At 43.9% G+C, this 22,249-nt stretch overlaps 1 protein-coding gene across 2 annotated transcripts in view; it reads left to right on the top strand.

Annotated features, from left to right (window-relative positions):
* The first annotated feature begins 7,770 nt into the window (after positions 1-7,770).
* LAMA1 (laminin subunit alpha 1) overlaps positions 7,771-22,249 on the top strand; it is a 158,897-nt gene continuing 144,418 nt past the window's right edge. For both annotated transcript variants that reach the window (XM_058556676.1, XM_058556675.1), the window contains exon 1: positions 7,771-7,937. In XM_058556676.1, coding sequence (XP_058412659.1) covers positions 7,865-7,937 — 73 coding nt within the window. In that variant the 5' untranslated portion in view covers positions 7,771-7,864. The remainder of the gene's footprint in view (positions 7,938-22,249) is intronic.

The following is a 22,249-nucleotide window of genomic DNA, read 5'->3' as shown; positions in this document are numbered from 1 at the left end:
CCAGAGTCAGCTCTTGTTGCTTGTGACTCAGAACTCAAAGTTTATACTTGGTAGCTGACATTACCTTCTGACGTCTTGGGATGTTTGTAGTACTTTGAGATAATTTATGTAACACATTTAGAATAATGCTTCGAACATAGCACATACACAAGAGCTACAACATTATTACAGATTGTTGAATATGATAACATTATTGTCGTATTCAACAAATGTCTGTCAAGTTTCAGACACAGTGGGAAGTGTTAGGACGAATAAAATGAAAAGGGGAATAATTTCCTTCTTTAATGTGAAAAAATATATTAATAAATCAGCACAATGGTTACAACAGAGATTGTATTACAAAGTATGTTGTTGGCACAAAGGAGCAAGCAGCCCATGAGTACTGGAATAATCACAGAAGGATGTCTGATTTGGGTCTTGAAGGATGACCAGAATTCAACAGGTGGAAGAAGGAAGGGATGGGCATCCTAGCCAGAGGGAAATGCAGCTGAGCTCTGAAAGGATGGGGTTGCTCAGTGGAAAGTGAACAGCTTAGAGCAGGTCCTGTGATTGCCAGGCAATTCTAAAGGCCAACTTTAAGGCCTGTGGGCATGAGCTGAAGAGAGACTGGTCAGTGTGGTTCTCCACCCTCATTCAGCTGCCATGATGCAGTCCCAGGACAGGGCAAGCTGGAGATTTAAGCAGAATAAGTGAGATAATGAGTGTAAAGTACACTTGCAAGATCCAATGCACGATAGCTGTTATTATTATTACTGTCGTTAGAGGCATCTGGTAAGAGATGTTGTTATTCAGATTTTACAGAGGACAAACACTGAGGCTCAGAGAAGGTAATTGATCTGTCCAAGAGTCAAATAGCCAATATTTTCCAGAAACATAATTTTAATCTTAGGTCTTCTGACTTTCCAATATCCGATGTTGCGTCCCAGGATTAACTACTTCTTATATCCTGTAAAGGATCTTTTGATGAAAGAATGCTATTCTATTCCTACAACAAATCCTATTTCTTAGTAACATCATTTTCCTAGAATTTGAATATTGTCTCTGCCACTAGACCATTGCTAGGTTTACACGTTATTTGACTATAAACTGGCTTCTTGATAAAAGGTCTGGAGAAGGTGTCATAAAATGACAAAAGATGGGGATCTTGAGGCAAACATGGAGAAAAGCAGTGCTCAGAAAACTGAAAGTGCAGAGTATTGTAGAATATCTGCCTCTATCAGGAGTGAATAGAAGGAGAACGTAATAAAAAACAGAAGGAAGCACCACTAATGGTGATGGTTTGTAAGGACCTTCTCCAAAACTTGAGCAGATGAAAATGACACAATGGCAAGTATCTTTATAAATGTCTATTTCTTTTCAGATAATTGGTGTCCAGCTATAAATTTCTCGTATGCTGCTACAATCGCAAACTTCGATTTCAAAGCCTGACTTTCCTGTTGAAAGTTTTTATTGTTACAGATGCCCAGCAGGTGGGGACGTCCTGCAGAGTCCAGGGGACAAATGCTATTTACATGTCCTTGTGAACAGCTGTCTTCCAGACTACCCCCAATCTGGCTTCCTCTTCCTCCATGAAAGAAAAAACACACTTGCCAAGTTCCCCAATGACCAGTTCCCTGCCAATTTTTTTTAAACCTCTTTGGGTTTTGCTATAGCTGGTAGCTATTTTATTTTAACCTTTATCTACTACTCAGCTTTCAGGAAGACATTCTTTTTTTTTTTTTTTATTGATGTTTTAATGGTTTCTAACATTGTGAAATTTTGGGTTGTACATTTTTGTTTGTCCATCACCCCATATATGACTCCCTTCACCCCTTGTGCCCACCCCCCACCCCCCACCCCCACTGCCCGGGTAACCACAGTCCAGTTTTCTCTGTCCATGTGTTGGTTTATATTCCATATATGGGTGAGATCATACAGTGTTTGCAGGAAGACGTTCTTTTGTAGTTCACCTTTCCCCTCGGGTCTCCTGTGCTTCTTCCATGTAAATGAGAAGGTGACTAATAGTTCATCTCTTCGCATGTGTCCAACTGCCTTTTATAAGCATGTGCTGACAAATCTGCCCATCTTCATTGTGGTCTTACAGTGGCTGCACAATGGTGCCTCCTAATCCACGTGTCATGCTGATGATGACAATAGTAGAAGAAAATATTTTTTGAACACTTATTGATGCCAGGCACTATATTAAGAACACTGATTCTCACCTTTTGATGTAGGTCTTATATTTATCCCTATTTTACGGATGAGGAAACGGAGGACAAGAAATTTGAATAATTTTCCAAAGATCACTCAGTCAAGTATGTGGGAGCTAGTATTTGGTCCCAGGCATTCTGATTCCTGCATTTTTCACCATTGTTTTTTCTTGTGTGAAATCCTTGTTAAATTCTACTTAAATGTATTTTTAAGCTATGCTCTGGAAAGTCAGATTTGTAAATGTAAAATACTCTAAGCCCTTTAAGAAACCATTAACCGTCAGAAAGCAGATGCTATGACCAGTAATGGAAGGTATATTAATATAAAAACATGCATTAGGACTCAGTTTTAAGTGACAAAAACCCAACTCAAAATAGTTAAAGAGAGAGGAAAGTTTATTGGCACATGGATATAAGGAAAGTTGAAAACCAGATGGTGCTAAAGGCATGCTGCCTAGGCAGGGTCCTGGATAATGATTAATTGGCCAACTCAAAGGGAAAACAGTGGTCTAGGTGGGGGGTGGGGTGGGGATAAGGCTGTGTTGTGCAAATTGGGTCTTCCCGTGGTAAACACAGAAGCGTAGGAAGGTAATTCTCACAAAGTATATGGGGGTGTGGTTAGACCATCCCATGGATGTCCTGTACAGTGGAGAAGCTAAGACATTTCCTTAAGAAATATTCTGTGAGAAATGTTGTCAAGAGTAAAGGCCTACATCCAGTGGTGAGCAATGCTCGCCTTTGGTAAGGCTCCTGACATTAGTCATAACCTCACTCTCCTTGTTCTGGACTCTTGCAAACAAATAATAGCAATAGAATTTTGAAAAGCAAAAATTTCCCTGACATTGAAGCAGATATAACACAGAATGTTTAAGGCAAAAAAAGCCATGGAGAGCCAAAAAAGAAAACTCTTGTGAGAAATATTGAAATGAGGATGTAAGATGTGAATCAAAATTAATTCCAAGTTAAGACATTCAGAATGAGTTAGAAAGAAGCATTCTACTCAGGCCTGGAGTACACTCACAGTAAGATTCAGCTTTGAGGCAGGATTTATTTTATTTTATTTTGAAACTGCCTCTTATGGAGTAGCTACTTCATTAATTAAGCTTAGCCATCTTAATAAGTTTCTATTTTTAATTTCAAAATAATTGGTGGAAAGTCAGGGTAATTTACTTTTGTTAAATGCACAGAGGAAAGCCTTGTTACTCAGGTTCTAGGATATATTAGGGAAAGGCTAGGTTGCCTTTATAAAGGACTCCAAAATACAATGGCTTAACTGAGATAATATTTTCTTTCTTCCCTATGCAGTACAGCCAGCAAGGCAGCTCTGTTTCATGAAGTTATTCACTTTTTTTATGTCTTGTTTCTTCACCATCTTCCAGGAGGTGTTCCCCACCTGTGGGTTGAAGCTGCATATGGCGGAACAACATGGGGTTTCAGCTGTGGAGAGGGGAAGATCCAGTGCGTAGGGCAGGGAGGTCTTCTTCAGTCTGAGGAGGCCTGAAGTTGCACACGTCACCTCTGCTCACATCCTGTTGGCCTGAAGTTAGAGTCTGTTATGGACTGAATGTTTGTGTCCCCTCAAAATTCACGTGTTGAAGCCCTAACTGCCAAGCGTGGCCATATTTGGAGATGGAACCTCTAAGGAAGCAATTAAGGTTAAATGAGATCATAACGGGGCAAGGCGAGAGCTGATCCAGTAGGGTTAGTGTCGTTATAAGAAGAGACACTGGAGAGCTTTCTCTCTCTGCACACACAGAGGAAAGGCCACATGAGGACATAGCAAGAAGGTGGTCTTCTCCACGCCAGGAAGAGAGCTCTCACCAGGAACCCAATAGGCCGGAGCCTTGATCTTAGACTTCCAGCCTCCAGGACTGTGAGAAAATAAATTTCTGTAGCTTAAGCCCCCTAGTCTGCGATATTTTGTTATAGTTGTCTGGGCAGACTAATCAAGATTTATGTTGATGAAAATAATAAGAATCATAAGTTTTCACATATTGAGGTATATGGGGAAGCCATTCTGGTTTAAATCTGATTTGACCTAAAACTTGTTTTTCCCAGAGCAGCCTGACTTATGGCCCACCAAACATGCACCGTACATCTGCTTCAAACATTTTCCCAAAGCAGAGAATGCACTCTTTACAGATAGGGATGAATGTCTCCCTCTCTCTGATGCCGATACCAGTGCTTTTTTGAAGATAAGCTTTTCTTCCCAGAGAACCAAGGTCAAGTTGACCTGCTGTGTATGTGCTAAACTGCAGGAAAACATCTCCTCGTAGCTTTGGGAAAAAAGTTGCACTCCTGCTATGCTTGATGTGTATTCTTTGTTCTGAAACAGTGTCCAACCATGCCGTAAACTACGCTTCTCTGGAGTGATTTCTTCCCTACGGAAGGGAACGCTTCTGAACAAGTCCTTCGCTCAATTAAATATCATTCTTTCATTCTTATCTAGAAATTAGTTATTGATTATTTGCGTCGGCAATGCCTAGCTGCAAGGGAGATTGGAAACGCAGGCCCCACCTGGGCGACGGAGTGCTCAGAAGAGAAGCTTGGATTTCGGGAAGGCACTAGCTGTCTGTCATCTAGGGCTATAAACAGAGTCCTGCCTATCACTTTATAGCTGCTTTGCCCAATTGTTTACAGAGTTTATAGCACACCAATTTCTGCAGGAAGCCCCAAAAGCGTGTAAACCTCCCAGTCCCTCAGGATAGCAATCCTGTCCTTCCCCAGGCTCCAGCTTCTCCTCTACCACCGTGCTCTGAGAACTTCTGTTCTTCTTCCTAATAATTCCTGTAATTTATTCAAATTCTTCCTTTTTCTGTATCACAGACATGAATGGAATTTTCAGGATCTGCTTCGATTTCAGTACAGCTGTTTATTATTTTTCCCCCTGACATCATTTCCACTCGACTTCTGAGAGACAGTCTTTACTAATGTATTAGTTCCTATTGCCGCTGAACAAGTTACCACAAACTTAGTGGCTTAAAATGACACAAACTTATTATCTTACAGTTCTGGAGGTCTGAAGTCCAAAATGGAATTCATATGGCTGAAATCGAGGTAGCATTAGAGCCGGTTCCTTTTGGAGGCTGTCGGGGAGAATCTGTTTCCTTGCCTTTCCAGCATCTAGAAGCTACTACATCCCTTGACTCAAGGTCTCCTTCCTCTGTCTTCAAAGCCAGCAGTGGCAGGGTGAGTCCTTCTCACACCAAACTCCTCTGGATCTCCTGCCTCCCTCTTTTACTCATAAGGACCTCAGTGATTACACTGGGCCCACCCAGATAATCTAGGAAAATCACCTCATCTCAAGATCTTATTTAATTGCATCTGCAAAGTCCATTTTGTCATGTAACAGAACATATTCCTAGGTCCCAGCCATTAGGACATGCACACCTCTGGGATGCCATTATATTTTGCACTACCTGCAACACCCACACCATCACTTACCCTCTTATCAGCTGAACACAACTGTTTTCTTTTGTATGTTTTTTGCAAATTTTAAAAGTCTCATACTTTAAAAGTGGCTATATAATAGCCTATCACATTGATTTACTATAAATTACTTAACCATTTAACTGTTATTTGGCATTTAGGCATTTTCGTTGTTCATTATTTATAGGTGACTTTGAAGAAAGCATATCTGTGTGCCTAGTTGAGCTGAATTTCTACTTTCTCACAAAACATGAATGGTCTTATACCCCTTTTCACCTTAAATAGGCCACCTCTGAACATTCATGGTGCTGTAGATAATTTAGATATTTCCAAGCGCGCTAAAGAATGGGAAAATTTGTACTGCAAGGTTAGGTAAGACATGTAGAATTGTGACATTTTTACTATTCCATCTTATCTGTACTTGTTCCTTAAATTGGCTTCTGAAATTCCTCTTTCACTGAAATCTTTCTGCTTAATTTTGAGCAGCGACAGTTTGTGCCAACTCACAACTTTTGATGCTGCCTATTCACTCCCCAAATGTGCTGACCCTTTGCTTCCCTTGGAGTCACAAGCGTGAGTTTCCCGTCTGCAGCTCAGAGATAAGGTCTGACTGAAGTCTGGACTGCATTTCTAGGCACCCAGGATATAGGGAGACAGATGACCCCTGGAGATTCCTCCTGTTCCCATGAGCTCATCCTCCACCATCTTGGTGCAGTGATGTAGAGAAGTGGGGCCAGAAATCAGGCCTGAGGTCTGCTCCCCACTGAACATTTGCCGACAGTGGGATCCTAACTCCCTGACCTCGTTTCCTGGTCTCTCACACTATCTGGCCATAGTACAGAACTACGAGCACCACGTGAGATAACCTATATGAGAGCACTTAGGACACTCTGAAAGATATATATGGAGGTGTGTAAATTCGTGTGTGCACAAAGTTAATTCACTGCAGAAATACCTATAATTCTGTATTTTAATACTTAAATGCTTAATACTGAATTACTTATTACTTAATTTACTTAATAATTGATTTGATAAGTTAATACTTAAATACTTTAACAGTTAAAAATGTCTGTATTTTAAATTTGGTACTGCGATGAGTCCCTTCTCACAAACTATATTGCATCCTTTGTAAAAGGCCAAATTCTACCTTTCTGTTGTTTTAAAAATAATTGCTAATATTATAATGATATTTTATTCATTAAGTGTTCGAGGAAGTGTCTGCAGAAAATGGTATTGGTAGTTGTCAAACTGACACAACTGAGATGAAATTATCTCCCTGTCAATGCAAAAAAAAAAAAAAAAGAAAAAAGAAGACAAAATGAGAGAGTGGGATCCTAAAAAGGGACTTGCATTATCTTATATGTTTACATTGTCAGAAACTGAGATCTGTAAAGTGTTATGAATACTTTTAGCAGAAAAAAAATCAGAGGGAATTAAAAATTCTTTGACGGGAACCAGATGTAGTTGAAAAAAGAACAAAGCAGTTGAAATCTCATGTTAAGACTAATAAATTTCCCAGAAAATGAGACCTCTTTCTGGAGCAGTAAGGGTAAGCTAATAACAATTAAATCCAAGCGACCCTCCTTGCCTTCCCTAGACAAAGTGGGAAACAAGTTACAACTTATTTTCAGAAAAATCTTCACAAAGTCCTCTGCCAACAGCGGACGGGGAAGGCTGGTCACCTAAACCCCGAGTCGCGTCTTGGGAGGGGGGGCTGGCGGCCAGGGCCCCGGCCACCCCCTGGGTGGGGGACAAGAAGGCTCGTGCTAGGACGAGGGGCCAAGCTCGGCCTCGGCCGTGGTCCCGGCTCTGGGCCTGCAGAGCCGCAGTGGGGCGGGAAGGGTCAACAGGGCAAATACTTGCTCGGAATCCACCCGCCCCGGCCAACTTGAGCAGATTTTCTCCTCCTTCCCAGCCCACTTTCTCCGCCCACCCCCCAACTGAGACGCGGGCGGCTGCAGCAGGTCCACCCCCGACCCCACCCCTGAGTTGGGGGTCGGCGGATAGCTCGAGCGCGGTCCGGGAGCGGCCGGTGCCCGCGGGTCCCAACGGGCCGAGCACGGGGGCCTCGCTGGGGGAGGGGTCTCCCGGGCCCGGGCCGGGGAGGGGAGGGGCCGGGGCTGCGGAGGTCGGCGGGCGGGCGGGAGGCGAGTGCCCGGCGGGGAAGCGGCAGACGCGCGCTCTGCGGAGTGTCCCGCGCGTGGCCGCGGCTTTCTTCCCGGAGCCACCGGAGCGGCGGCGGCGAGATGCGTGGCGGCGGCGCGGGGGTCGCGCTCCTGGCCTCGCTGCTCTGGGTCGCCGCGCAGTGCCAGCAGAGAGGTGAGCCCCGGTCCCCGGTCCCTGATCCCGGCGGGCAGGGCGGCTGCGGGACAAAGCCGGCCGCTTTGCCGCTTCTTAGGTCGGTGCGCGCATCCTAGTTCACCTCCGACCCGGAGATCGGACACGTGGGTCTCCCGCGCGGCCCCTGGAAAGCGTCTCCCGGGCGGGGCCGGAGAGGGCTGGGGACGCCATCCATGACGGACGCAGCCCCCTCCTCCGAGCCTTCGGCTTTAAACCCCTCGGGCCCTGGGGGTCCCACTCCGGCTTTTGCGGTCCAAGAGCGCCGTTGAAGAGAGCAGTGCGGGGTGGCGGGGGTGGGGGGTGCGCGGACCCCGCCGCGTCTCCGGCTTTCAGTCCCCGGGCTGCTGGTCGGGCGCGGGGAATGGATGGGAAATGCGTTCTCCTGAGTTGCCCTCATGGCCCTGAGGTGGAAAGTCCGGTCGTCCGCAGCCCGGAAAGGGCAGGCTCCTCGGGCCACTGGCGGCCCGGGTGGACTAGTGCGCAGGGACCGCAGTGGGAAGCGCGCTCCTCGCCAGCTGTCCCGGGCAGGGGGACCCACCTGCGCGGCGTCCGGGGCTCAGATGAGCCTTCCCAAACCGCGCTCTTTGTGCAGTCCCCGGAGTGGCCAAACGTGCTCATTCCCCGCGCAGGTTTGGACCGTTGACAGGGTGAAGGAGCCGGCGGAGAACGGAGGACTTTGCAGGCTCTCTCGCTGCACGGGTCCAGTGGCTCTCGTGCCAGGTTTGAGAAGAACAGAAACAACTCCGAATTTTCAAAGCTTATGTCAATGCTGAGAGAGAAAGGGAAACCTTCTTGCCTTTCTGCGGACAACTCCATTGCCGAATATACCCGTAGGGTTCGGTCTTGCCAGCGTCGATCCTTGTTGGCGGGGCGATCACAAATATATGTTGAAAACGTCTTAACGTGTGCAACACGTGACAGTGGACTTATTCCCTCAAATACACATTTCATTAAAAAAAAATACAGGTCAAAAGTAGGTAGGCAGAATGCGAGATACCCTCGTGGGAAAAATGTGTGTTTCGGCCTTATGCTGGGTTGTGACCTCTGCAGAGACGAGACCGTCTCATTCATTCAAGCATTCACCATGAAAGCACTGGCCCGGAGCTGGCAGCCCAGCTCTGAATAGCTCGGCGTTAGCTGTGCGCGAGGGCTAGGGCCGGCGGAGAGCGGATTTACATAGTTATCCGTGAAAGAAAGGAGCCCGCCTGGGAGAGGGGGCCTTGGCTCTCTGCAAGCCCAGCTCATCTCGCTCAGGTTGCTGAAAGTGAAGAGGTCCTGGTTTCCCACACGGTGGAGAGAGAGCAGCTTCACTCAGCTTTATCGTTCTAAGAAATTGAAAGCCCTAGACTGTGGAGATGTCCTGAGTGTTTTCCGTGCCCCTCAGGGCCCAGCACTTGGCCTGGGCGCTTATGAATGGTGTTTGGAAAAAGCGGGACCGCATGGGGCTTTCCTGCTTAAAGACGCTATGGAAAACCAGGCACAGCGGAAGCCTTTGAATCGTGCACGCTGCCCCCACCCCACCAAGCGGCGCCTTGTCTAACAAGCATCTTTGAGGAAGTTGTGATTTTTAAAAAAATATTTTGTGCCCCAGGTATACAACATGAGTGATTAGTGAAATGGTATAATTTGGTCATAATAAAATAATAACGTAATCCCGACCTGCATCATCACTTAGTTAGCTATCTGGTGTTTATATTTTTCAAAACGATCATTATCTAATAGCATTCCGATTATTAGGAGTTCTCTATCATTTCTGCAGTCTCTCTGTATTACCTTACAACTCACCGTAAATGACCCAATGGCTCGATTTCCTTTGAGATGTAACCTGTTTAAAGTGAGCTCTTCCTAAGTATATTATAGGAGGCAGTGTGTTTCTAAAAGTAATGTGTTCAGTCCACAGCTGGTGATTACTTAGAACTATAGTCGATTTACAGGTTGGCTCATCAACTCTTCTGTTTTAAACCATTCTTTTTTTTTTTTTCTAAGTAAAAATAGACCCTCCCAAGTATAGAAAAAAAAATCTATGAATAGAAGAAAATTTACTTCATTCTTGTAAATGACATAGTATGCAAATTTAGCATGTATGGACTGCACAGTCAAGTGTGTGTGCCTAAATGGATTTCAAAGGTGCATTTTTCTTTTCTGTAGCTGTTATTCCCCAAGTAAAGACCAATAAAAAATATTGACTTTAGTTGTTAGAAACAAGGATATGTGTAATAAAAACATCACTGCCCACCTCTTACATACCTGGGACTTGCGTCCATTCCTTTTTTCCCTTCCTCTTTTCCAGACATGAAATATGAAGTATACATCTGTAGTTAATCTAGTATGATCGAGAATTCAAATACAACAAGGCTATGAAATAAACATATTAACTGTTCTGTAGTGTCTTGTGCCACTCTTACAATGGCACTGCTTTATAAGCCAGTATCATAAAATGTTTACATGACTACTTATTTGAAGGTAATCATCGTTAAGACACCCTACCATTTTATAATAATTCATTTATGAAGTTCCATGGATATTCATTATCCTCTACAGTAAGGTTTTATGGGGAAATGACAACATATATCTTTAAGCTTTAGGTGTTTTACTCTCTGGCCTTACTAGCTGTGAGGAACTGGGCAAGTTACTTAACTTCTCTGTGCTTTAGTTTCACTATCTGTAAAATGGGAATAATAATGGTCCCTCCTGGGAGAGGCTGTTAATGATGCAATGAAACAATGTAAGAAAAGTGCTTAGAACAGCACCTAGTACAGGGTTAGCTCTCAATAAGCCTTCTCTACAAGCATCTGTATTAGTTTTACATAGAACTGTTGGGGAGGCTCTCTTCCAAGCTAGAGTCTCTAGGATGCATAATCGTGTAGAAATTTGGAGTTTGGATTTTGAATCAAATAGTCTTGGGCTCAAGTGCCAGACCTGTCACTTTGATGAGCTGGGACATTGGTGAAGTTTCTTAACATCTCTGCATGTCGGTCATCCTGTCTATAAAATAGATAGGATCAATGTTATTAAATAACACATGAGAAACATCGATATGGTGACCGGCATGTCACAGTGTCATAGGCGGGCAGTCCACCGTGGTGGCTGTCACTGGTAGGCCTGTCCTGAGTGCTCCTGTCCTGGACACCCCTCCCTCTTTCATTGCTCCCTCTTTCATTGCTCACGTTCGTTTGCATTAGACTTGTTTTATTTTGTCTCCTGAAAATCTATGCAATCCGTCTCCCATGTTTTGTCCCCACTGCTGACTGAGCTCAGGAATTGTTGGTTTTTCCCATGAAATATTGTTTCCCTTCTCTCACTGGTTTCCCTCCTCCTCTTCCTCTCTCAGCACTGCCACCACTGTGATTTTTCTAGAAACAGCAGCCTGTGTTGTACTGCCGCCTCCCAAACTCCTCGCTTCATAACACACACAATGACGTGGCGTGGATCACACTGGGGGTAAACCCGGGAGGCTGGGCCCCCCGCTGGCCTGTTGTCCCAGAGCCCAGGGTCGTTCTCTTGGCCACACCTGCGCCTCTCTGTAGCTGACCAGTGTTTCCTGGCGCACAGGCTCTGAAGTGCCAGAGCAGTCTCCGTGTGGCGCCACCAGCCTGGAAAACCTTCCCGGCGCCCTGGACGCGGACGTGGCTGTCGGGCGACTTCCCCGGCCTCCTCCGGCGCGCCCGCTCGCTCCTCCCGCGCGCCCGCTGGCTTGGGCTTCTCGAGGGCAGGCGCTGTCTTAGTCACACCTGCGCTTCATTGCTTTGCAATGTTCCCAGCAGTTAATAGCCACCTATCTTGGTTGAGCCAAATTGAAATTAATGTCTTTACTTATGAATCAAGTAACTTTTAAAAAATACTTTTGAATAGCTCATCCATGCGCATGGTACAAAATTCAAGCGGTGCTAAGGGGTGTAGAGAAAAAGGTTAAATCTTGACTTTGTCACCTTCTTCTGAGGCAACTACTTCTTTTGGTTTCCGGAATATCCTTCCATAGATGTTTCTTCTTGTACCTCAGAGGCAAGCTACTTCATGAAACCTCCTTCCCTAAGAGTATAAGGGAGGTACCAGTTATTTCCTGACAAAACATGGAACAACATTCCTCTCTCCACTGCCTCCCTCCATGCTACTTCTTCAGTGTACCTGTCGCAGGATATGAATACCTCACTTAATGAATGTGTATGCTTGGGCTTGTAAACTTTTCACCTTCCAAGATGGTCTTTTCCTCGATCATTTGAAATTTAAAAACTAGATCATCAGTTGATTTCATAAGTGCCCTTGTTTACCGTAGCATTAATAAGCAATTCCTTAAGCAGTAAACAATTTTTAACAATATATTTTAGGAGATTTATGATGTAGAGAAGCCAAGTTTGAGAATAATTCAATTAGAAATTTAGGATAGTGTGTTGTTTATTTTACCAATAAGTATGATTTATTACTGGGACACCTATGGCAGACACAGAAAAATTTAATTTTTAAAAATAATTCCTGATGAATAAAGTTAAGCCTGCACCTTGAATACAAAAGTTAACTGGAGACAACCAGAGAGAACTCTTGACCCTAGACCCTAGGTGAAGTTTTTAGTTACATCCCTCAGAAATATTTGGATGAACAAGAGAAACTATAGTCTCTAAGAAAGATGTATGTGGCTTATTTACACGTTTGCAAATAATTCTTTTACTTGTTTTATTTCTAAAATACTAATATGTATCCATGGACAGTTGAGTAAATAAATGCATTTCAAAATTAATGAGGAGAAAAAACTCCTTTATAGAAGTAATCTAGTTAAGGTCATGAACTTGGCGTCTGTTGGAACATGCCTGCCAGGGAGCTATTTCAGCAAGAAACACCACACTATAGCTGGGTTCATTGCATTTTCATGTCCTTTCTACTGAGGGTGACAGTCAGTGCCCAGAGTAACCATTTAACAGCACAGAGTCCTTCCACTTGGAGTCTTTGTTTTCTCAAGCCTGGATCAGCAGAGCTTTCTTTGGGTTAACTTGCTTCTGGTGGTTTTGTGTCTTGCTTGGGGGCAGGAGACAGACAATGGAGGCAGTGAGAATCCGCATCAGCTTGGTAGATAACATTCTTGCCTAGGTAAGCATTTATCTCAGTGTTAATCCAGAAACCGTGGTGTAGAAATGCGTAAGATCCTGATTTCAGCATGCGTGCGCATTTTTTTTCTCTTCTGAATCTACCATTTGAAGTTTGAATCTCTTCATTCCTGAAGTTATCTTTGAAGTCTGATCTGGTGGCCTAGCAGGCAGTGTGACTCGAATTCTTGTGCCAGAGAACCTCCTGTATTGCTAGTGGGCATGTCAAATTTAGATCAATGAGTATTTATGGAAAGTGCCATCTTTTCCCTAAAGTATTTCCTGCATTTTGTTCCATTGCTCCATAATTTCCTGCCAGAACCTCAGGAAATTTTCTACAACCATAAAGGAGATGCTTAAGTTTAGCAGATCATTTTTAGTTAAAAGAGAACATTTAGAAAGGAAAAACCTCACACCACAATGCTGATTATCATACACCACACATTTAAATGTCTTCCAACCTCTTTGTAACGATAGAATTTTACTAACAAAAAGTGATTATCTTGTGATCTCAGGCCCAGCGCAGGAATTCTTTCCTGCTCCAATTACTTGCCTCCATGTTTTTCCCAATTCATGACAATCTTCCGGTTACCTTGGCTTCGTTGTCCTTTTCTTTTTTTGCATCCTTTATCCAAATTCTCCCTCTGAATTTCTGTTTCTTCCTTTAAAAAATGCCCTGATGCTGGCCCCATGGCTTAGCGTTTAAGTGCGTGCACTCCGCTGCTGGCGGCCTGGGTTCGGATCCCGGGCGTGCACCGTCGTACTGCTTCTCCGGCCATGCTGAGGCCCCGTCCCACATACAGCAACTAGAAGGATGTGCAACTATGACATACAACTATCTGCTGGGGCTTTGGGGGGAAAATAAATAAATAAAATTATTTAAAAAAAAAAATGCCCTGATGTTTTTGTTTTTCCCAGTTACCGCTGCTCATGATCACCAGCTATCTAAATCACTATAACCAGCCACTGTTAATCATCCTTCCTCTTAGTCCAGTCTCACACTGCAGTGAGGCTGATGATGCTAACGGGCTGCCTTCATACTGTGTCCTCTGCTTCATCCAGTCCCAACTCCTGCCCACGGGCCATGGCCCTCCCTAATCCCTCCAAATTCAGTCCACAGCTGACTCGCCCTTATCCACACCTTTCTCTATCCTGAACGCTTCCTTCCTCTCTGACTGCTAGTAGTGTATTGACTTCCAGCTGCATGATTTTGTTCATATTACTCCCTCACCTGAATTGTACCCCCATCCCCACCCCGGCCACCCATGCACAGCCTGCAATTTACCTCCCCAGGACAGCCTTGTGTTATGGCTTTTGTCAACTGCCCCGTTTCTGAATTTGCATCGTATTTTGTGATGTCGGGATTCCCATCCAGCCAGAGTTGCCATCTGGTCCTCTTCTGGAGGGCTTTCCCAGAATGCCGTCAGCCAAGGTCAAAAAGAAGGGACATTTTTCTTTCAAAGATCAAAACCTTAGCTCCCAGCATTTCTTTCAATACACAGGTAACTTGAGGAGACGAGTTCTAGTGCTAAGACCTGTACCCTTGGCAGTGGGAGGGCAGTTTTCGCCCACGAGTGCTCCAGAGGGGCCAGAGTTGCCTTAACAACCACAAAAGTCTTACCCAGTGCCCAGATTGCAAACCCAGCCCTGAGTCCTGGCCCCTCTCTGGGCATGAGGTCCTCCAGCCCCCTGGATTTCATACCACCCAAGGGGATTAACGTTCAGCAGGTCTGGGTAGGACCCAGAATCTGTGTTTCAAAAAACCTTATTCCCATTTTGGTCTCCGGAGGCACAAGGACCTTTCCTATTGGTTTGGGTTTCTAGTTTAAATAGTTGTTTCCGGAACTATCCCTGCCACTTGGCTCACTTTCTGTCCCTGTTCCTCTATCGGGTGGTGGGCTAGCACTGTATCCTCACCCCTCAAAATTCCCACTGGCCATCCTTTCGTCTCCTTTATTGTGAATCTCTAATTGTGGCATTGCTATCTTTGTACAAAATATAGTTTTCCTAACTCTTTACAGCTCCACCCCCGGCTTCATCGGCATACTCTTGTTCATTCCAGAAGTTCGGGTGGGGAGAGTACGATATTCACTGACATGTAAAATGCCTTTGGAAGCTCACCCTGCATTTCTTTAAGGGAGTTGGCATTTTAAACAATTAATACCTTCTTGGGGTAGGGAATAATATTTTCTTGTGGGATTGTTGTCATTTCTATCTAGTTTTTAAAATTTTTTTGCTCATTCATTTATTCACTCATTCATTCATGCACCGAACATATATTGGGACCCTGAGTCAGGGATGTACAAAGGCTAGTGTGTTTTGAGGACCCCATTCTCAGCCACCTTCCTTGCTATGATTCCAGGGCACTTCCTGACATTCTTGATGGACTTGATTTTGAGGAAGTCCAAAAAGTACTTATCTGTATATAGAAAAAAGTGTTCTACATAGGAAATAAAGGTCAAGGAAGGAGTTGGAGATTAAAGTCACAATGGTGGAGTCACCAGCTATACTTTGCTTGCTTATTGTCCTGTGAGTTCACGTGGAAATGAGTAGACCAAGCTGTGGAGCAGGGAAGCGCCCAGCATTTGCTGGAGTTGCGGGATCAGCTTCTACACCGAACACCTTGTTGGCTGAAGGTATTTCCTTAGGCTTCCTTCCTTCCATGGGGCGCTCGGAAGAGCTTGGCTAGCTCTTCCATGCGCTTTAGGAGGGCAGGCACTGTTAATACAGAAGTTCTCTCTCTGGGCTGCGCATCAGATTTTAACAATATCAATGCCTGGGTCCCACCCCTAGGGATTATTATTTATGTGGTCTGGGGTGGGGCCTTGTCCTTTGCATTCTAAAATTACTCCCCAGGTTGATTCCACTCTGCAGCCAGGGTTGAGAGTCACTAGGTGAACATAATAAACTTTGCCGTGACAGTGAGTGGAATTACACAGCGATGTAAGCATGGAAAAGGATGCAGTACCTGGTAATAACCCCGACTCGTCCATGGGGTGCACATCGGGGCCTTGAGCCCATCAGGCCTGCCACAGCCCACAGTCTGTGCTCTGTACATACAGACCCCAACAGCCCCACTCCTCCTAGTTCACTTCCTGTCTATTTCATGCTATTCTGATGGCTCTGAGAAGTGGGGATGATAATACACACCTCAGAGTTGTGAGACATCCTGGTACTCAGAGCCTGGGTCAGTGAAGTCGCTCAGGGAAAGTCATCTCCTTTTTTGTCTCCCAGGAGCCCCTTGTCGAGTGTTTGTCACTGGTAAGTGCTCAGTTGATGTTTGTTAATTATTGTGCTCCTGTGAAGATGAGCACAGTTTCAGTCATGCTTTGCTAACTTGGTCACTTACCAAGGGGCTTCTTTCTTGTAAAAGTATTCCTGATCAAATTTGACATTTAGAGTCCCTCAAGTTTTGGGATAAGATCTAGCCTTGCAGAGTTGAGTGGTTGATGGATTAAATTATTCTTTCATTCTTAAATTGACTCATCCGAAATTGATTAAATACGTTCCATATGCAGGCATTCTTTGGTTCTGTGTCCCTCCTTCCCAACCCCTTTAAATGGACAAGCCACAGGTACCTTTTCTTTGGGATTATCTGGGCCACTCCTTCTCTCCTGATCCAGCGTGCACCTTCTCAGGTCTGCTCACTCCAAGGTCCAGCTGTTGCTGTTCACCTACTGCTCCCGTCCTTCTCCAGTCTTCTCTTTTTTTTTTTTTTTTGTGAGGAAGATCCGCCCTGAGCTAACATCCATGCTAATCCTCCTCTATTTTGCTGAGGAAAACCGGCTCTGAGCTAACATCTATTGCCAATCCTCCTCCTTTTTTTTCCCCCAAAGCCCCAGTACATGGTTGTATGTCATAGTTGCACATCCTTCTAGTTGCTGTATGTGGGACGCGGCCTCAGCATGGCCGGACAAGCAGTGCGTCGGTGCGTGCCCTGGGATCCGAACCCGGGCAGCCAGTAGCGGAGCGCGCGCGCTTAACCGCTAAGCCACGGGGCCGGCCCTCTCCAGTCTTCTCTTTACTTGATGATCTGTTGTGCACTTGCCTGTCCTGGCCTCCTTCAGAAGTTTTTTTTCAATGTTTGGCTTATTATTTCCTTTCTAGCTCCACCCAACAAAGTAAGCCATTCTTCCTTCTACATCCCTAGTGACACCCCCCCTCCCAAATACACATATCCCCTCCACATACCACCATGCATACACACCACATACCACTTACACCCTCCCCCCACCACACTTCTCATACACACACACAAACACCACACATACACCACATGCCTCGCCTCCTCCACACACACACACACCACCTGTGTTGACCTTGCAGACCAGCTCCCAGCTAAAGGTACTTGGAGAGACATTGTACTGACTAACCTCAGACTGACAGAGCCAGAATCTGGAACTGGGCCCGTCTACTGGTGTGAGGCAGGTGCTGCTGGAAGGGCCAGCCCAGCTGCAGGTGCTGGGACGAAGTCTAATGTGGCCAATAAAACAGTTTCCTAGGAGCCCAGAAAGCTGTCGGCACTGGAGATTCCCTGTGAGTTAGTGGACTGTGAAGTTGATCATGTCACCCCATCCCTGTTGAATTGTCTGATGGCTCCTCACTCTCTACTAAGCAGGACTTACAAGGCCGTCTGTGGTCTGGCCCTGCTCAGACCTCTCCACAGCTTCTTCTCCCACCACTAACTCTATTTTGGCCATTCTGAAGTATCTCTGGTTCCCATAATGTGACATGGGGGCTCACATCTGTGAGCTTGAACACCCCCCCGTTCTAGTACATGGAAAGCCCTTTATTTCACCTGTGGCACCCTAACTTATTCTGGTCCACCCAGTCATTTAGGCTTTCCTCCTGCTTACTGCCGTAGCAGTTTGTCTATACATCTGACCAGAGCATCATTTTGTAACTGTTTGTCTCTCCTTGAGGGCAGAGATTTTTGTTCTTATTTCTAATACCTAGCACAGTGCCTGGCATTTTGTGTTGATTCTGTAAATATTAGTTGGATGAATGAAGGGAAGCCCCAGTGCAAACAAGTGACAGGGCCTAGAAGGGAACGCAGGGGCCATTATTTAGAGAACCAGACAACAGGCACTGGGGTTAGGGAAGTCACCAAGCAGAAGGATAATCTCCTGGAAAGCGGTGGGCAGGGAAAGGACAGGGTGCCAGCTCAGGAAGGCTGGACCTTAGCAGGTCACCCAGACAGGATTCAAAGATGGGAAAGAAGGAAGAAGCCAGGTAGTCAAACTGAGGCAGAGGGTAGACAGATGTTTCAGGGACCAAGTTCTAGCCCACATTCTAACCAGAGCACGTGATCAGGAACAGCCTGGCCTTAGAAACAGGAAGTCAGGCACTCAGGCACTTTTTGTGCTTGCAGTTGGGATCCGAATATATAGAGAGAAGAGCCATAGAATCTGGTAACCAGGAGGGACTTGATAGCTTGAAGAGGTTATTAATCTGGTTTTTTTTTCTTCAACTCAGTACAAAGAAAATAATGGACTATGTTTTTGTAATTGAAATAATATTTACTGATGATGAATATTCAATATAAGCTAAAACCTAGATCACAGATCACGTTTAACTAAACCTCATTTCTAGATTTGGAGCCACTGACTTCTAGGCATCTCAAGCAAGCAATTCATTAGCTCACATATTCAACAAGTATTTGTTGAATTTCTAGAATGTTTCACACACCGGTGGCCAGTGGTCCTGGCAACCAGTGCTTATAGTCAAGCAAACATAAGAAGTGCTCAAAGAATCCTACTAAGGGTGCTTGTGAGTTCAGACTCGGAAGAGATTTCTGTTTCTGAACGCCTCGAACACCAGTGTAACTCCACTGTTGCTGCAGAGCAGTACACCGTGAGCAGGAGAACTCTGATTAAACACTGCGCTTCTACTGCATGGGGTATCCTCTCAGTTTGAAGACTGTGACATCAGAATATTGTATTGTGGGGGACTTCAGATGTGTGGGCATTTGTTGACTAGCTCTTGTAGTTAGTTATATTTTCATATAAAGTAGAGTTTTGTTTTCTTTCTTTATTTTAAAGAACTTTACCTGCCTTTGGAGACTTTGTTTAAGTGGGGAATAGCTGCTCTCCTCCGGGCATTCTGGGCTAAGCCATCCTTGTCTTCTCAGGAATAGAACAAAGGCATACAGAATTTATGTCGCAGATGGATTTTTGTTTGATAAAAATCACTTGTTACTGAATGAAAGAATGGCCTATTCTCTTTAGAAATATGAGCATAACATCTCCTGTGTCTTTTTTTTTTTTTTTAATTTCCCCCAAAGCCCCAGTAGATAGTTGTATGTCATAGTTGCACAGCCTTCTAGTTGCTGTATGTGGGACACAGCCTCAGCATGGCCAGAGAAGCGGTGCGTCGGTGCGCGCCCGGGATCCGAACCCGGGCTGCCAGCAGTGGAGCGCGCGCACTTAACGGCTAAGCCACGGGGCCGGCCCACATCTCCTGTGTCTTTAGTGGTTTCCAACTTTGTTGGTTGAGTTTTAATTATTATAATTAACTAAATTAAGATGTGCCTCATTCTAGGTGGTCAAAAATTTCCCAAAAATTTGTGCTTAATGCAGTTTTTTGTAGATGAAATAATTTCAAATTTAGTGTTAAAATAATTCTAAAATAATATTTGAAGAAATCAGCTAGTAAAGAAAATAAATATCCCTTTGGTTTCTGTTGTCAACTAACCTAAGCCAATTTAGTTATATGAAATGCCCAGAGGCTTTTGGTGGGTAATGGTACCCACTGAAGAAGTTTGAGGTTCATGAGGATTGGCTACTCCCCTATAATCTGACCACTAGATGATGACAAGAGCATAACTTGAACCAAACACCAGCTTACATATTAAACATTATTAACATGCCTTTATTAACAACCAGGTCCAAAACAGGTCATAGATCATATACTGTAAATTTGATAGAGTCACAGCTTTCTGTCCTTGTAGGTGTTCATATTTCTCCCTTGAATCAGCATCAAGCAATCAGCAACCTTCCTAAACCGCTGTCTGGCTACAGGACATGCTAGGGATCAAGCCTCAGGTAGCATCACCATCCTTCAGATTGCAGGCTACAGGCTGCATGATTTTACACCCTGTACGTACATGGGTGAGAGAATCTCCAACATGTTTTATCTGTTTTATTGGGGTATAGTTTACATACCATAAGATTCTACCAATTAGAAGGGTACAGTTCAATGATTTTTTTTTTTTTGTAAATTTAGATTGTTGTACAGTCATCACCACAATCTGGTGTGGAACATTTCCAAGACTTCAAAAGGTTTCCTCATGCTCATTTGCACTCAGTTCCTGCTCCCACCCTCACCCCAGCCCCAAGCAATCATCTGCTTTCTGTACTTAGAGATTTCTCTTTTCTGGAAACTTCATATGGAATCATAGAGTATGAAGTCTCTTGTGGCTATTTTCTTTCACTTAATATTTTCCAGGTTCATCTATGTTGTAGCATGTATCTGTAATTTGTTCTACTTTATTGCTGAATTGTATTCTATTGTGTAGATACACCACATTTTGTTTATCCAATCACCAGTTGATGGACATTTTGATTGTTTCCATTTTGGGACCATTAGGAATAACGCTATAAACATTCACAGACAAGTCTTCCTGTAGCATGTTTTCCTTTCTCTTGAGTGAAATCCCTAGGAGTGAATATGGGTTATGGTAAGTTTATGTTAGTTTTTTAAAGAAACCATCAAACTCTTTTCCAAAGTGGCTGTACCATTTGACATTCCTACCAGCAATTTATGAGCATTCCAGTTTCTCCGTATCCTTACCAACACTACATATTATCTGTCTTTCTGATTATAGACGTTTTAGTAGGTGTGAAGTGGTATCTTGTGGTTTTAATTTGCATTTCCCTAATAATTAATGACATTGAGCATCTTTTCATGTGCTTATTAGCCATTCACATATCTTCTCTGGTGAAATATCTATTCCAATATTTTGTCCAATTTTTATTGTTTTTTTTTTTGTCTTTTGTGTACTGAGCTGTAAGAGTTCTTCATATTTTCTGGATATAAATGTTATTTGAAATTTATCAGAAATGTGATTTGAAAATATTTTCTCCCAGTCTATGCTTTGTCTTTTCATTTTCTTAATGGTGTATTTTGAAGTGCCAAAGTTTTTTTATTTTGATTAAGTCTATTTTGTCAATTTTTTTCTTTCATGGATTTTTCTTTAGGTATCATATTTAAGAATTCTTTGCCTATCCCAAGGTCAGATTTTCTTTTATGTTTTCTTCTACAAGTTTTATAGTTTAGCTCTTACATTTAGGTCTGTAATCTCTGTTGAGTTAACTTTTGTGTATGATAAGAAGGCAGTTCATTTTTTGCATGTGAATATCTAGTGGTCCAAAAAACAGTTGTTGAAAAGACAAAATTACCTTAGCATTTTGCCAAAAATCAATTGGCCATAAATATAAGTGTGTATTTCTGGACTCTCTATTTTGTTCCATTGATCCACATGTCTGTTTTTATGCTAATATCCCACTGTCTGGATTCCTTTGGCTTTTAAATAAGTTTTGAAATAGGTAGCGTAAGCCGTTCAATTTTGTTCATTTTTTCTAAATTGCTTTGACAGTTTTAGGTCCTGCATTTCCATTAGTATCAGCTTGTCAATTTCTACAAAAAAGCCAGCCAGATTTTGATAAGAATTAGATTGAATCTATAGATCAGTTTGGGGAGAACTGCTGTCTGGCAATGTTGAGTCTTCCTATCTATGAATAGGAAGCATCTCTCCATTCATTTAGATATTCTTTAATTTCTCTCAGAAATGTTTTCTGGTTTTCAGTGTATTAGTCTTAAATTTCTTTTGTTAAATTTTTTCTTAAGTATTTTATTCTTTTTCAGTAAATATGCCTGGGGTGGGTGGAGAACTGATGTAGCCCTTCATTGGCGCTCATGTTTCCAAGATCTCCCTGTTAAGTTTTTGGCTGGTCCAGCTGTCTGTAGCTTGCCCCTATTGGGACTACAACTTTAGACTAGAGGGGCTGTGAGCTTCCTCATTCATTTTCTATGGAATTTACTACCTTTACAACAACATCATTGGGCATATTTCCCCTCTCTGCTCCAAATCAAGTCAGCTGTCCCATCGCCAGCAGTGAAACTGCAGGTGTTCGCGCTCGCCTGCCTGGTAATCACCAGGCCCAGGAGCTGGATGAGCATGGAGCAGCCCCAGAGGCTGATCTCTTCCACTGGTCT

Source organism: Diceros bicornis, chromosome 16 (genome assembly GCF_020826845.1).
Source record: "Diceros bicornis minor isolate mBicDic1 chromosome 16, mDicBic1.mat.cur, whole genome shotgun sequence".
NCBI classification, from domain to species: domain Eukaryota; kingdom Metazoa; phylum Chordata; class Mammalia; order Perissodactyla; family Rhinocerotidae; genus Diceros; species Diceros bicornis.
The sequence above is the reverse complement of the archived record's forward strand: the minus strand, read 5'-3'. Positions and strand labels throughout refer to the sequence as shown.